General features: G+C 43.1%; 1 protein-coding gene across 1 annotated transcript in view; it reads right to left on the bottom strand.

Moving 5' to 3' along the window:
- WDFY2 (WD repeat and FYVE domain containing 2) overlaps positions 1 to 10,177 on the bottom strand; it is a 115,277-nt gene extending 105,100 nt beyond the window's left edge. Inside the window, exon 1 of the mRNA XM_014574504.3 lies at positions 9,869 to 10,177. Within this exon, the coding sequence (XP_014429990.2) occupies positions 9,869 to 10,005 (137 nt within the window). The 5' untranslated portion in view covers positions 10,006 to 10,177. The remainder of the gene's footprint in view (positions 1 to 9,868) is intronic.
- Between the last annotated feature and the right edge of the window lie 6,688 nt (positions 10,178 to 16,865).

The raw sequence follows: 16,865 nt of genomic DNA, 5'->3' as shown, positions 1-16,865 counted from the left end.
AACCAAACTGAATTAGAACATGAAGCTGATAGGTTACATTAAATAGTCAGACAAACTGAGCTAAAATCCCTGCAGAAATCCAGTAAGATTATTTACAGGCTGGGAGCATCATCTTAGAGCAGGATAGATAAATCAGTTCCCATTAATTTACTGAGTGTTCTATTAAATGAGAGAGAAAGAGAAAGAGAGAGAGAGAAGAGAAAGGATTTATTGTGTATGAAGTCAGATTCACTTCCCTGTACTTAAGGGCTGTACTTTACAGTCCCTAGGTTATGCAACTGTTTCTCCTTATAGAATCATATTGCTACAATTACAGTGGCCTCCCTCCACCATGGGAGTGGATTGCTTAATCATAGAGCTATCCCATCTTTCTGTCACATGGCAGAATCATCTAGCAAGAGTGAAGAATATTGATTCTTACCTAATAGCAGCAAAAGCTGTTTCAGCAAAAGAAATATTACTCCTAATTCCTAAAGCAAGGGAACCACAGAAACTTGGGAATTACTAGACAAATTCTTGCTCTTCAAGGAGAGAGACCTTGAATCAGCGAGTCTAATAGTCTTCTTTGTAGCTACAGAAACATATAGAATATTTGAGCACAATGGGAAATGTATACAGGCACAATTCATAATTTCTAAATTCCATTTTAGATGTTGTAAAAGGCTAGTTTTCAGCATAGAGCCCCTTTTTGATAGTAAAGAATAAGAGGCAAGGTATCCTTGTTGCAGCATTGGAAAAGGTAATTCTTAATGATCAGATAGATTTATTATACCCCTAACCTGTAACAGTACTAACAGCAATGCCCCTCTGCCATATACATTTGCCAAACCAGACAGTCTCTATGCAAAAGAATAAATGGATACAAATCAGACATCAAGATCAGTAACATACAAAAAATGGTAGAATGTTTCAATCTCTTTGTAATCTCAGTAACAGAATTAAGAGAGGGATGTTAAGAAGTGGGTATTTAACTAATTGTGATTTCGATAGAATGTTTATCAATAGGGAAAGGCACTCAATCCCAGCTCACGCCAGGTCTGGGAGCTGCCCATGTTGTAGCTCTGCAGTTTAAAAGTAGTAAGAGTCAGGCGGACACAGATGGAGCTGCTGCTGGAACATCTTCTGCTTGTGGCCAGCATGGGCCCATTGTGGGCAGAAGCTGGTTCACAGCAGTCTCCTCGGCCCTCCCCCCATGCTGCTGCCTCTGATAGAGTAGTTAAGCCTAGTTGCATCATCAGGTAGTTAATTACTCACTTTTAAACCAGGGATTTAAGCTGCCATCCTCAACAAGAACACTTCAAAAACAGACTTTAAGAGAAACCACAGAGCTGCAATTCATTTGCAAACTTGACATTATTAATATGGGTTTGAATAGAGATTAGAAATGACTGGCTCACTACAAAAACAATTTTCTCTCTTGGTATTGACATCTCGTCAACTGTTTGGAGTGGGTCAGATTCATCCTGACTGAATTGGGCTAGTTAGTACTAGTCCTCCACTTGATAAGTTAACTCCCTTCTTTTTATGTGCTAGTATATTAATGCCTGCTTCTGTAATTTCCACCTCAACACAGCCAACAAAGCGGGTCTTTGCCCACAAAAGATCGTGCTCAAATAAATCTTAGTCTTTAAAGTGCCACAGAATCCTCATTGTTTGTGCAGATACATACTACTACAGCTACCCCCTGATACTTTTCACCATGTTCTAATTTATCAATAAGCTTAAAAATCCCAAACGAAACAATTATGTCCATAACAATAAGTATCTCATTAACTCACACCTGTAACTGTAACCCTAATTTCTCCATAGTCCCTTCTCACATCCAGGGATGACTTATACATTGTTTCCCATTTTCATACAAACATTTAAATGGAGGGCTGGAAAAGACCAATGAAGTCATCAGCACAAGGGACTGGATCCGAGTAGGACCATGCAAATCTAGACTTTCCTTGACTTGTCTAACTTGTTCTTAAAAAACCTCTACTGATGCAGATTGCACAGCCTATCCCAGAGTTTAATTATCCTTTTAGCTAGAAGGCATCTTATAGCATGTATTTGAACATTATTGCTGCCAGCTATGCCACTTGCTTCTTACCACATTCCACTGTGCATGCAGAACAACTGATAACCATCCTTTTTGTACTAAGGATGTAGAAATGTAGTTGATTAATCAATAAGCAAAAACTTACAGGTTAATGCTATAGACTACATGAATTTCCATCCCCCACCCTTGCCAGTACATTTTTTAGCAGGCTGGCCAGCAGCCTGGCGCAGTCCTGGCTTGTGATGGGTCCGGGATCTACCTCTGTTGCAGTTCTGCATTTAAATTGTATTCGCAGCCAGGCAGCCCAGCTCAGTTCCGGCTTGCGCCGAGTCTGGGAGCTCAAACCGCCCCCTGAAAAGGGGCTGTTGACAACCTGCACTGCTGCCTCTTTATTAGAAGCAGCAGCAGTACAGGGTGACAGACAGCCAGTCCACAAGGGGAGCTGGTTTTTAAACTGGCTCCCCTCGCAGAAAGTGTTCCCTCTGAGAAGCGCGGCAGCAGAGCTTCACAGGTGATTAATTAGCCCCACTCAGAGGCTCAGAGCTGACACAGAGGCAGCTGTGCGGAGTGACAGGGGGCTCCTTAGGAGCAAAGCCAGAGTGCACTGGCTGCCGGCCCTGCCCCAGCTGCTGGCCCTGTCCCTGGGAACTTTAGAATCGTCGACTAACAGATAAGAATTCATGCAGTTACTCGACTATTCAATTAACCGATATTTAACATCCCTATTTTGTACAAGCCCTTATGTATTCGAAGATTATCAGGTCCTTCCTCAGTTTTCTTTTCTCAATATTAAACACGTCCCATTTGTTAACATTTCCTCATAGGTCACATTTCTTGAATATTTGTTGCTTTTCTCTGGACTCTTCCTATTTGTCCACAACTATGGCACTGTTTAAAGTAGTATCCACAGCTATGGTACTGTTTAAGTAACAACTACTTCTGCAGTCAACTATGTTTGAGAATGCATACGAAGTTTTCTAGGGTAGACATTCCACATTCAAACACCCATTGCCAACACACTCAGATCTTGCACTGATGACACAGTCCCTCAACTTCTACAGTGAACCCATGATCAACTATCTTGAGACTAACACCCCCACTGTACTCATGGATTCAGGAACTAAGCTACACAGTATCGCACTCCACCACATCCTCTCTTTGGGGTGCTGCATTCAGATCACAGAATTTTCACCTCTTCCTAAAAATACTTCCTAGGTAGGATTTAAAATAAAAATTGACTAGTTGGTGGAATTTCCATTGACTAGTCAATAAGCAAGGGAAACTGTGGAGCTGCAGCGGGGTTAGCTCCCGGCCCCAGAAGCTAACCCCGCTGTGCCTCTGCCTTTCAAATGTATTACCTGCAGGCTCTTACTACATTTAAAAGGCTGAAGTGCAGCAGGGGAGATCAAAGCAAGCTGGGAATAAGTTGTCCCGGCTCGCACCTGGTCCCAGCACCTGGATGGTGCTCAAGGGAACTGGCTTTTAAGTCCATCAGAGGCAGCAAGGAGGGGAAAGCAATTAGTCGAGTCACTACTCAACTGTCCGATAAGCTTATGCTTACCCTATTGATGACTAGTTGGTTACGTCCCTACAAGGAACTAGAGTTTCTTCTGAGTATTTAATAGCTGAATGGCCCAATTTCTATACCTTACAGCAGTGGTGTAAAAAGGTTGGAGACCAAAGATCCCTTTTTAAATCTCCGAACAGGCGAAAATCTTCCGCCCCGCCCCTTTCTTGAAGCCCTGCCCCTTTCTATTCTCCTCCTGTCCATCATTTGCTACCCCCAGCCCTTACTTACACACTCTGAAAAACAGTTTATTTTTAAATTATGCAATGTATAAAATTAAAATCAGGTGTTTATAGTTATGAAATAAATGGTCTGTTTCTTATTCATGCTATTTAAATCTAAAATGAAGCATTTATAATTATACATTTTGTGGGGACAGTTCTGCGGCTGCGGGCAGGGGAGAGGGAACAGGGTGCTGCAGCAGGGGACAGTGCGCCAGTGGGGACAGGTTTCTGCAGCTGGGGACAGGGCAGTGGGGACAGACTTCTGTGGCTGGGGACACGGGAGTGGGAATAGAATTCAGGGAGTGGAGACAGAGTTCTGTAGCTAGGGAGTGGGGTGCCAGTGGAGGCAGAGAGTCCCCTGTATCTGCCTCCTCCCAGGATTCCCCCACCCCCAGAGGGAAACCAGCGCACGCCTGCCCCGGGGCCAACCCCTCCCCCCCCGGCACAGGGAAACCCCACACGCGCGCCTCCCCTGGGGCTGACTCACCCCTCCCATGCGGTGCAGGGAGCCGATGCTCCCTCCCGCAGTACACCCAGCAGAGCTGCTAGCACTACTTCCGGAAGCACCGGAAGTGGCGCTAAGATGCGAGACTTCTGTCCATCCCCGGAAAGCCTACACTACCTCCATTTTCACTGGAGGTAGGTAGTAGGGCTTCTCGGGGGTGGGAGGGAAATGGGGGTGGTGCGGACAGGACGACTCACGATCGACTGGTTGAGGCCTCATGATTGACCAGTTGATCACGATCGACCTGTTGGTGACCACGGCCTTACAGTGTATTTCACAAGAGAGTTAAGAACTACCCTGAAAAGTGTGCTTTCCCTACAACCATATTGAGCAATACAACTAACATGTAAAAATCTAAAATTCCTTCTATAGCTCAAAACCCTTAGTCAGTGATTCTGTTGGAGAATTTGTATGGCAAACATGCCCAGAAGACAATCTACAGATAGATGTGCTAAGACAAACTATGCCAACCTAAATTTTAAAACCTCAAATTGCACTTCTGATGCTGTTGTGCAAGTTAATTTTACAGTTCATTGGATGTGGAATGAATAAAGAGGACAATATGAACTCAGAATGCAAACTCTCAGGGATCTTCACCTATTTAAACTATGGGATAGAAATTCAAAATCAATTAAAGCATTAAAAACAGCTTTTAAAAATTGTTTTGTTAAATAAAATGGCTAGATATAAGAAATCCATTTATTATAAATGGTTCCAAAACATCTTCTGCATTTAAAACGAATGGATTTATTCAACAACCACAAAAGTTGTGCTTAGAAAATTCAACTGATTTCTGAAGAGCATAGTGATCAAAAACACATCAGAACTAGCAAATCTCATCCTCTCAGCTGTTTTTATTCATAAACTGGAAAAGGAGAACACACTTTTCTGCTTTTTCAACCCTCATTGGTTTCTTAACTTTGAACTATTAACTAGATGAACCCACAAAAAAGAAAACTAAAAAGAAAATATTCTCTCACCTACAGAAAAGACTACTGCTGTCAAAAGCTGGATTAGCACCTCATCAAACTGTAGGTCCAAGTGCTTACCATGAGCTCAGTGATCTGACTTTCTTTAAAATATGGCATCCAACATGTACTGCTTAATATTTTTTATAATTATTTTAATAGATATTAAGTTTAGGCCAGAATATTAGCTGTCAATTTAAATGGGTTGTTAAAAAAATTAAAAAAGGGGAAAGGGGAAAAAAATTTTATTGTTTAAAAAAGTTAAATACTATCCACTTTGATTTCCTGTCAAGTCAATGGGATGTCGGAATGCTAAGCACCTGTAAGAATTTGGCCAATATGCGTGCAGTGGAAATGTAAGACAAATAAACTCCAAAAAGTTGTCTTAAGTGTAAAAGCTTTGGCACACTTTCAAAACAAAGTCACACATGATACACAATTCTATGTATTGCCATTCAAGTGCTACCAGTCAGCTCCAGTAGTTTGTTAGTAGGCAGGGCAGTAGGGAGGAAATCTTATAATCTTGTTCTCAGAACTTTATCAGATTTAAACTTTCTCAGATAAGTTTTAGCTTTCACCAGCCTGAACACATATACTCACTTCTACAGCAATGAGTCCAAATAAAATGTTAAACAATTATTTGTTCCTATGTCAATCCATATAATATATTGTACCATTGCTCAATATCCTATGCCATGATAAGCATCAACTCAAACATTTCAGGGGCTATGCTAAACCTAAATATCTTTTAGAGTGTCTAATCTCCATACTTCCACTTTATGATCAGAATTCAGAAACCAGTTTTGCAGAGTACAGAGGTCATCAGATTACAAGTTTTTCCAAAATAAAACCAAAAATTTCAAGAACTTTAAAGATAAACTTTAAGAATGTTGTTGTTACACAAAGTACATGCTGTTCAGGTTCTCATATTGCATCATTCATGATGGTATTGTTAGTTATTGTTTAAAATGATCCTTAGAAGTTTACAAAGCAGTGAACCAACGCAGGAGTCTGGGCATTGCACACAATACAGAAAGACATCAAAACCCCTGTTGTAAATAGTTTATGAAATGAAGAGCCAGATGATGCAAAATACACACCCACCTTAAAGCCAAACTTTAACACTGTGGAGGTTAGGAATAATCAAAGAGCTACTTGACTACTTGCTAGCCTTCATGAAAAAATTCCTAATTCCAAATATTGGATACAAGTCCTTCCAAGATTGAAGCTGATTAATAAATTCTAGAGTTTCCCACATACAACTGATATATGTAATTAGAGCCCTATAGAGATAAAAAAAATTCTATCCACATTCAATCTGCAATCCACAAACATGGTCCATTGATGTCCATAACTACAGATATAAGTCAGATATCCTCAAATATGCAGAGCTCTATACATAACAGGTCCCACCTCAGCCAAAACAATACCTTCCTTCTATAAGTTAGGAAACAGGCATGAACTCTCCTCATTGATTACAAGGAAGTTTTTTATAATTTCCAACTATCGCTAAAAGCAATTACATAACTGAAGAGTGTAAGCCGCTAGGGATGTTAGCATAGTCACTTAAACCAGGGGTAGGAAATTTCAGGCTGGGGGGCCGCATCTGGCCTCCGACTTGCCTGAATCTGGCTCCCAAGGCTTAGGGATCCCCACTGCACTGGGGAGTCCATGCTGGCACTCCAGCTAGGGATGTTAAATTTAGATTAATCAGCTAATTGAATAGTTGATGCAATTTGCATAACTATTCGATTAGTCAATAAGGGCACCTCCGTCTCTGAAGTGTAGCAACAGTCCTGGGTTCCTTGGAAATGCTGCCCAGAGCCTGGGGTCAGCTGGGGAGTCTTGAGCTGACCCCGGCTCCACGTGGCATTTCAAAGCAGTAGCGCCACATGGAGCCCGGGGTCAGCAGGGCAGGCACTGCCGCTTCGAAATGCACAAGAGCCCTCACTGGGGACTCTTGTACATTTCAAAGCTGGCACACCGCATGCAGTCTGGGGCCAGCGAAAAGTCCCACTGACTCTGGGCTCCACGTGGATGCCTGTCGACCAGTCGATGGAAATTCCATCGACTACTCAACTAGTAAATTAACTGGTATTTAACATCCTTACTAGCGTGTCAACTATCCAATAAGCATTTGCTTATCAATAGTCGACTAGTCTTTCACAACCCTATTATAAAGTAAACAATTAGCTACTAATATCCCTACTTCAGCTATTAACCCAGAAATTAACATCCACGTGCATAAATCCATTTTTACCTAAAATAATGAATTAAATAAGGTTAATAAAAGAAACCATCAACTAGCAGGGTGAAGAGGTTTCCAGAATGCCCAAGCAAAGTGCCTCTAGCTTTGCTAGATCCCCCAACAGCACTTCAAACATCTAACAGTAAATAGCAAAAGAAACACTTAACTAGTTTTACCATCAGGCAGATTAATCATCATACCAGGAGATTCTGAAGTACCGTGTTCCTTAGTGATACTCTCCAGATTTTCACTCCATTGAGAGAGTCTCTATTCAAATAAGCTTGTAGTGGAGTGCAGAAACATTGACTTACAGTGCAATACATGCTATTATTCTGGCACCTCAAAATTAGAGGATTTTGTACCTTGTCAAAAGTAGTGCAATAAACAATTCTTTCTCTAAGGGGAAAAACAACAAGTACATTCATTCTATTGACGTAAACAATGTAAGAAAACACTTCTCAAACACCTCAAAACATCAAGTACATCAATCCAGCTCCTCACTATGAACCAACTCCCATTACACTCATGCTTTACTCAGTGTCTCACATAGCAAAATTTGGTCATAATCACTTTTAAAAAATAGATTTCACATTTTCAGTTACTATCAATTCCACTGTATATCTCTGCATCTTAGAAGCATAAGTGTGTTCTTTCCATAATATACACTACGATTTATTGGCACCCACTGCACAGATTAACTTAAATGAGATTTTGCATAGTTCACTCATCAGAGGGCTAACCAGAAATTAACTTACAGTAGGACTTAGATTTTTTCCGGTACACTGAAAAAAAAGGGGATACATTTCTTTAAACATCCTGTTAGGGGCAAATAAGTCAGTCACTTTTGCTTGAATGATGATAAAACTACATTATAGAATGATTATATTATGGATTCCAGTTAGGATCCTAGGGCAATTTTTATTAGAAGTGAAAGCATTCCTATAGAGTTCACAGAATGAAACCACTCTAGATGTAAGGGGAAATGCCAATAAATTAAATAAAATTTGAACTGTTTCAGAAAAGAAAAAAGCATCATTGGATGACTTTTATATTGTGGAGTAAAACTACTAAAAATTATAAAAGAAACAAGACACTTTACCAGATTTACAATACTAGATACTCGACTGTTCTCGTATACTTAGATATGTTATTAAAGAAAACTAGACTGAAATGTTTTGTTAGGTAAAAACTAAAAGTAGTGTTTTAGTTAGCAACACTGGCATCTTCTGTCCAGTGTAAAATAGACCTCACATGGATTTGTCAAAAGCTGTATGTGATTAATCAGTGTATTTAATATGGAATTTTTCAAACCAGTTTAAAGAGTAATATAAACTGCTTATATCGAAGGCCAAAGGGTGGTTGATTCCCCAATCTAGCAGTTTTACTTAACTGAAAATAAGACTAAAATGCACAAACGGTTATTGAGTGCTACAATTTGTTGCTCACTGTTACCAACTTTGAGTTTGACATTTCTAAATGCTGGTTTTTGAAGTGACAATATTAACAGAAATTGAATGAGACTACAGTAGTTTGAGTGACAAATTGCTACAAACATTTAACAGCTCCTTCTTAGCAAGTTACATCAAACACAGGCAAGGTCTGTTGTTTTAAAAGCCTCCTAAAAAAAAAGTACAACTTTGGCCTGAAAAAAAACCCAGCTTGGGCTTCTGTAAATATTACTGACATGATTTCTCAAGGTGCATCATTTGTGAAATCCTCCAGGTCATTTTATGATAAAGGGTCATACCTTGAAGTGCATACCACTTCTGGACTACGGTAACACGGGCGTGTTATGAGGGAAAACTCACTTTAGTTTTCAGGACAGATCCTTTTAACATGTGTGAGCACAAAACCCTTAAAGTACCTGATACAAAAGTTAAGATACGGGATGGGTTGTGACTAGGCATCAGCCACAAGGGAGCCTGGCTTCTGTCTGCGTAGCCTGACTCATGCAAGCACAGATGCAACGGGGAGAACACGACACGGCGAGCTCCGCTGCAGAGCGAGCGCTGTGCCCTGCACACCGAATAGGCCTGATCAATATTTCATCTGCGCAGCGTGTGCTCTGCCCCAGCCGCACGTCCGTGCCTCCTCGTGCAAGACACGGACCAGCCCGGCACGGAGGGGAAGGGAGGGGAGCGCCCTGCTAGCCCCAGGGCAGGATCGATGCACGCGGGGCAATCCCCGCCCCAGCATTAGCGCACAGCAGACCAGTGCAGCCAGCCCGCAACACGCCCGCAGCATCCCCGCCGAGCCACGCACGCTCCCTAGCGACTCCCGGCACCGAGGGGCCCGCCTCCCCCGGCCAGTACCTGTCCTCGGAGACGCTGATGACCCCGTCCTCCTTGGGCACGATCGCGGCCATGCTCACCACATCCTGGGAGCCCTCCACCTTGCTGAGCAGCACGGGCTTGCGGGTCAGCGCCTGGGGCTGGATCTCAGCGGCCATGGGCAGCGCCGGCTGCCTGCAGCGAGCGAGCGAGGGAGGGAGGCGGTGCCGGCCTGCAGCAAGAGCAGGGGGAGGGGCTCTGCGGCTCGCGCCCCGTGGAATCCCACAGAACCAGGAACCAAAACAGCAGCTGGCGCGGCAGCCCCGCCCCTGCAACGACACCAGCCCCGCCCCGCCGGGCCAATGTGCCAGCGGCACTTCCGAGAGCCCCGCCCCCTCCCTCCGCGCGGCAAGCCGGCAAGGCCGCTGCGCATGCTCACAAGTCGGGAACGGGGGGCGGGGCTGGGAGAGCAAGCGGGTTGTCTTGGGCGCCTGCGCAGGACGGTCGAGGTGGCCGGCACCTCTGCGTGTCCCGACGGCTTTTTTTGCGGCTGCGCAGTGAGATGGGGCAGTAAAGGTGCCGCTATGCCCGCAGTCTGCCAGCCACGGCTCCCGGGCGGCGCGGGGCTGAACCATCCGGATGTGCGGGAGAGGGGAGCCCAGGGCATGTTCCACGGCCGCCGCGCCCCTTGTCTCCGCCTCTGGGGCTGGGTGGAGCCGCTGTTCCAGCGCCGCAGCAGCTGCCTTGGGCGTGGGGGTGTTGCCGCCCCCCCCCCCTCCCTCCATTGGCGCGCCCCGCGCGGGGAGCAGGGAGCTCGGGGGTTCTTCTGACACCGCAACCACCAGCGTCACTCACACGAACTAGCTGTTTGTAACGCATAACCCATTAGCAGGAGCTTCAGGGGGTAGCCGGGTTAGTCTGTACAGAAAAAAGCAACCCACGACCTGGTAGCACTTTATAGAGGTTCTCACCGGACTCGTTCAAAATTGTCAGGCCCGTTCCTAATGCCTGGGGCTTGTTGGCAAGTTGGATCTCCCGTTAAAAGGCGAATTCCTCTGAAAATTACACAAAAAAGAAAAGTGTTTCCCCAGTTAGGGTCTGAGCATCAAAGTAGGTCAGGAGGATAATAAGGCAAGAAGAGAGGATAAATAGGAGAGGAGAAAGCTGCAGAACCCAAATTCTGCCCATACACAGTTGCAAAAATATTGGTAACAATATGCAATAATGGCAAAAGAATGATAAAGTGTTACTGTTCTCCAACCACAAACAAAGAACTTTCTGAATAAATGATCTTGAAGATTATACACAGCAGCCTACTGAGTTTGGAAGCTGCTGAAGAGGCCTTTTAATTTTATACGGCGTCTCACATCAATTAGGATCAAAAGTTATCGCCCGTAACAACAGCTGGGGTTGTCTAATATTTCTCATAGTTTGTCAGGATTGGTTTCCCAATGCAGGAAAGCACTTATGCACATACTTTAAGAATGTACTTTAGCACTCTTCATGAATAGAGATGCATTCCTAAAGTGGGGCCTGGGTTGTCTGGTTTAAACTGGGCCTACATTTTACATGAGTAAAAGCAATCTTGAGACCTTTTACCTTTGGCATCGTTTTTCCTCAAAGCTGACAAACTGTAGCTTGTTGTAGCAACCAATAGGGAAACTAGATAGACATGTCCCTTTTCTTCAGAGAGATGCCAAAGGTAAAAGATGTTACTCTTTTCTAGTGCTATTAGCTAATTTAACAGGTATGAGATGCTTGCTGAGATATTTTTTGTGCAAATCTGCAAGTGTTTGTAGAGTAATATGCACTTCTGTAAGGAACAGGGAGGACAAAGACTAGAGGGAGATGTTTCCAGGGACTCTGTGTTTGTATTAATTTTTCCTTTCTTATTTTATGCTTGAAAGTGTAAGTTTGAAATAATGATTAGCAGATTTAAAAAAAAATTGGTTTGATAGCTCTCTAAACTGTCAGTCCATATTAAATGGACATTTATATTAAAATTATTTGTGTATTATTACTTTTCTGCATCACACAAACTTGTCTTAGCCACAGTTCTTTACTACCAAAGTGTTTTTCAGACTTAAGACACAACTGTGGCTGTAAATCTGTGTAACATATCAGAGCAGAACAGTCAATGGGCCATCCTGGTTGCACAAATCGCACCCATGCAGAGGTGGTCCACCTGACATTTGGGCAGTGCTGCACCAGTGCTGGCTGGTCCCCAGCAAGCTGCCAACTGTGCTGCCAGGCGTACTTTTCTGACATGGCTAGAGCTTCCACTTCTGAGCTGTCTAATTGCGCAAACCCAAAGGCCCTTGTCTTGCCTCTTCCCTGGGGCCACATCCTTGTGCAATCCCTTCACCAAGGCTCCACCCCAGATCACTCTATCCCTTCTCCCTCTGTCACACTCTCTCTTCCACCTTCACTCACTTTCAATAGGCTGGGACAGGGGTTAGGATGCAGGAGGACATATGAGGTGCAGGAGAGGATTAGGGGGTCAGCACTTACATCAGGCAGCTCCCAAAAGTGACTGGCACACTCCTCTCACAGTGGTTGCTAGGTAGGGGCTTTCTGTGTGCTGTTGTTCACAGGCACCATTCACGCAACTTCAATTGACCACAATTCCCGGAAGCCTGCCTGAGTTCTGCTGTACTGCCAGGGGCCCCTTTAAATCATCTGGGCCGCTGGGTAGCTGTCCAGCCCCATTGCAGGGCCAGATGTAGGTTCATCCATAGTTACCACCAGATAGCAGTTTTCCTTATGACTAGTGTGCCTCTATCTCATAAGCAGAAGAGTGGGGAGAAATATTGGATCTAAATCTGAGCACCACTGGTGGCATATTTGCTTAATATTTCATGTGCATATTCCTAAAAAGCATGTGCACTTGGAAAAAAAATGTATGCCTCTCTTTGCAAGCACTGAAACTTCAGTATTCTTTTTGCATCTGATCTCCGAAAGCACAAATGGAGAGAAATGAAACTGTAGTTTTATCCAAGGGTTTTGTTGTTGTTAATGTAAATTATGAAATAGCAGGAAGCCCAGTTAGCATGATATTCTTGGAAGGAACAGAGAGAGAGTGGGAGAGAGAAAGATAGAGAAATAATTTCTTCATTGGTCCTTACTATTCAAAATCCCATGAAAAAATCGTCCATATAGTACAGATTGCCTCTGAAAAATTAATCCTTTTTATCACGTCAGTATAACTTGTGTTAATCAATGAGAGACAAGATGGGAGAGGTAATCAAAGGTTTTCTGATATACTGTCCTGGTGTGTGTACTAGGAGATTGGCTCAACTACTTGTAACCATCTTGACCTTAAGGCCACCATTGATTCCCTGAGTTGTGCTGACATCATCAAATATGTGAATCCAGAAACACTACTGTCATCAACAATCAAGTTCATTTCATTCCCACTAGAGTGAAAAGGAGTAAACAGAAGTACATCAAAAAGGAAAGACCACGGAGGGACTTTTCTGTTTACTAACTAATACAGCAAAATTTAAAATAAAACTAAGATCTTTGCTGACTAAAATATCCAATCAAAGATATTCCTCATCTGCAATCCTGTTTGGCAATCCAGAGTTACAGCAGAGAGAAATTCCCCACCTACTACTGCTATCATTTTGCTTACAAACTTGCTCTCTGGGTCCATCTTCTGGCTTCTTGAACAATAGAGTGGAGTGAGAATCTGGAGTTTTAAAAGTAGATGTCATCAGCAGGTAATCACAGACTAAGTCAGATGCATCTACACTGCACCATAGTTCGAAATAAGATACAATTTGCGTATCTTATTTGATCTTATCTCAAAATAGCTTATTTCGTAATTTGTCGCTGTCTACAAAGCACCAGATTTTGAAAGAACCCACTGTTCAAAAATGTTCCTTACTCCTTGTGGAATGAGGTTTACAGGGACATTGGAATAGTGAGCCAGTTATATTTCAAAGTAACGGACTTGCTGTGAAGATGTGGGCAGGGCCGGCCCAAGCCATTTGTGTGCCCCAGGCCCTGGGAGTGTGGCGCCGCCCCCAGGAGTGCGATGCATGCGTGGCCCGACCCTTGGGCACCTGGTGCATGCGTGGCACCACCCCAGGCGCATGGGGTATGTGCGGTGCCGCCCCCACCCAGCCCAGTAGCCCCACGTGGCGCCCCCTACAATGGGGCGCCCCAAGCGGTAGCCCAGTCAGCCTGTAGCTTGGGCCGGCTCTGGATGCAGGATAGCTATTTTGGGATTCTCCAGTATCCCGAAATAGTGTTGCAGTGTAGACATAGCCTCAGTGTTTCTCAACCAGAGTCACATGTATCTCTGAGGGGTGCAAAGAGGTCTTCCAGGGGCTACATCAACTCATCAAGATATTTGCCTCATTTTACTTCAGGCTACATAAAAAGCACCAGTAAAGTCTGTACAAACTAAAATTTCATACAGACAAAACAAGAAAATACGTATTTTTTCAGTAATAGTGTACTGTAACATCTTCTATCTTTATGTCTGATTTTGTAATCAAGTAGTTTCTAGTGAGGTAAAATGTACGCCAAGGGCCGCAACTTAAGTGTGGTTGCATATATGTACAAGTATATACACAAATATATGCAAATAGCTTATTTCACACTGACGGGCATGAATACAAAGATTAAGGCAAGATTATACAACACGCAGGCCACATTTAAGTCAGTTCTGTTGATATCAATAAAATACAATATTTATCCAATTTCCACCCATATGGCAGCACTTTTAATGAGCAATGACAGTCCAGGAATTTTACTACTAAAATGCTTATCAACAGAAGGCCATTCTATTGACTACTTTTTTTGTTTTGGCCTCACAATTTTAACAAATTAATCAAAAACTACTTCTTATTAAAAATAAAATTGTATACCAGTGTCTTGGGTGTTTAGCTTGAAGCTTCAGATTGTGCATTTCTTGGAGGGATTTTACTGTAAAAAGAAAAGTTTCCAAGCCAGAGCACTCCAACCTGCGGCAGGCGGGAGCTGGGCAAAAAAGGCCGGACACGAGAGGCAAAAAAGGAAATGTGCCCGGGAGCCGCATCCTGGGTCCGCATGTGGGAATTGTTGCTCCATGCAGGACGGAGGCAGGGCTACCTGGCCGTGGTGCCGGACGCAAACATGGCCAGTGTGAGCAAGTCAGCACCTCTCAGACTCTGCCCACAAGGCTAAGCAGCTGGCACTTCCCACAATGCCCCAGCACTCCTGGCACCTCCTCCCTGAGGGCTACAAATACCCTGTATCCATCTGTTCCAGCCAGCCCGTTTGCTTGAGTCTGTCAGTGTTCACCCTGCCTGGGAGACGCTTTGTCATTGTGGAGTGTGTTCCCAGTGGAGGCCATGTTTAAAGGATCCCACCCATGAGTTGCATGTTAGGCCCCGCATAAGCCCAAACCACACCGCGGGCTGCAAACAAACGGGCCGCGTGTTAAGTAGCCCGGATGTAGGGTATGCAAGACAAATCAGATTCCCTAAAGGGATACAGTAGATTGGAAAGATTGAGAGCCACTGGCTGCAATGAAAGTTCAAGCGGACAGAAGACAATTAGAGAAATGGCATAGAAAGGTGAAAATGGAGTGGTCTAAGATGGAAGGAGCTGGATGGAGTCCCCAGTCCTTCTGTGATCATTTTAGTTAACTATAGCTGCAGACCTTCTACTTAAATTTGTGGAGGCATCCCTCTCCCACAGAAAATGGTCATTTAAAAAAGTGCTCAACAATGAAGGTTTCTATTAATTACAATAAATATTTAGCATCCTGAGACTAGTCTCTTAACAAATTAGGACTGTTTTATTACTGGTCAGTTTTTGGGTCACAAGCTCATCTGAAGAAGTGGGTTGCCCATGAAAGCTCATTATACTATATATATTTTGTTAGTTTCTAAGGTACCACAGAGCTACTTGTTTTTAAAGTTACAGACTAACACAACTAACCCACTGAAATTTCTTAACAAGTGCACCTTTAAGCTGTTATGTAATCTGATCCAGGTCCCTCTCACTGTACAAGAAGGTGACTAGTGTGGCAGAGAAATTGTACTTTGCTTGAGTACTTAGTTGACATGAAGCTGGATTTCAATATTTTGTAGCCTCTCCAGCTCAATCACCCATATGTCAAACAACTCTCACTTTAGACCTGGCAAACTTGTCTTACAGGAAACTTATTCATAAAGAGTAACATGTAAGGCATCTACAGAAAAATTCTAACTTGTCAAGACAGAACCATTGTGAGATGTATATAAGGATAATATTTAAGGAATAATGTATTTATATTGAAAGCATACTTTATAAACTTAGAGTAGACATCAGTCTCCAGCAGGTAAGATCATAAGAACAGTCATTCTGGGTCAGACCAATTGCCCATCCAGCCCAATATCCTGTCTTTAACCAGAGCTTCAGGGGGAGTATTCAGTACAGGGCAAACAGTAGAACAGGGAGCAATCCATCTCTGTATTCCCCTCCTATCTTCCGGCAGTCAGAGGTTTAGCGTAGCCTCAAGCCTAAAGATACATTCCTGATTATTCTGGATAACAGCAATTCATGGAGCTATCCTCCATGGACTTTTTTTTTTTTTTTTTTTTTTTGGTAACCCAGTTACATTTTTGGCCAACGCAATATTTTATGGAATAAATTCCATAGGTTAATTTGTTTTGTGTGAAAAAATACTTCCTCTTGTTTGTATTAAGCCTATTGACTGTTAATTTAATTGGATGTCTCCTAGTTCTTGTATTGCAGTAACACTTGCAACACTTGTATTGTTAGTAACACTTCTGTGTTCATTTTTTCCTCACCACTTACGATTGTATCCTCTCTTATATTTCCCTTTAATTGCCTCTTTTCTAAATTGAACAGCTCTTACCTTTTGTCTCTCCTTATATGGAAGTAATTCCATAATCTTGATCATCTTTGCTGCACTTCTGTGAATTTTTTCCAGTTCCACTATCTCTTTTTTGTGATGGGGTGAGAAGAACTGGACAGAGTATTCTAGATGTGGGTGAACCATGGATTCATATAGTGGCATATTTGCTGTCTTATTTTCTAT

This window comes from Pelodiscus sinensis, chromosome 1 (assembly GCF_052426305.1).
Source record: "Pelodiscus sinensis isolate ZL-2025 chromosome 1, ASM5242630v1, whole genome shotgun sequence".
In the NCBI taxonomy this organism is placed as follows: Eukaryota; Metazoa; Chordata; order Testudines; family Trionychidae; genus Pelodiscus; species Pelodiscus sinensis.
This window is presented reverse-complemented; position numbering and strand designations above follow the sequence as displayed.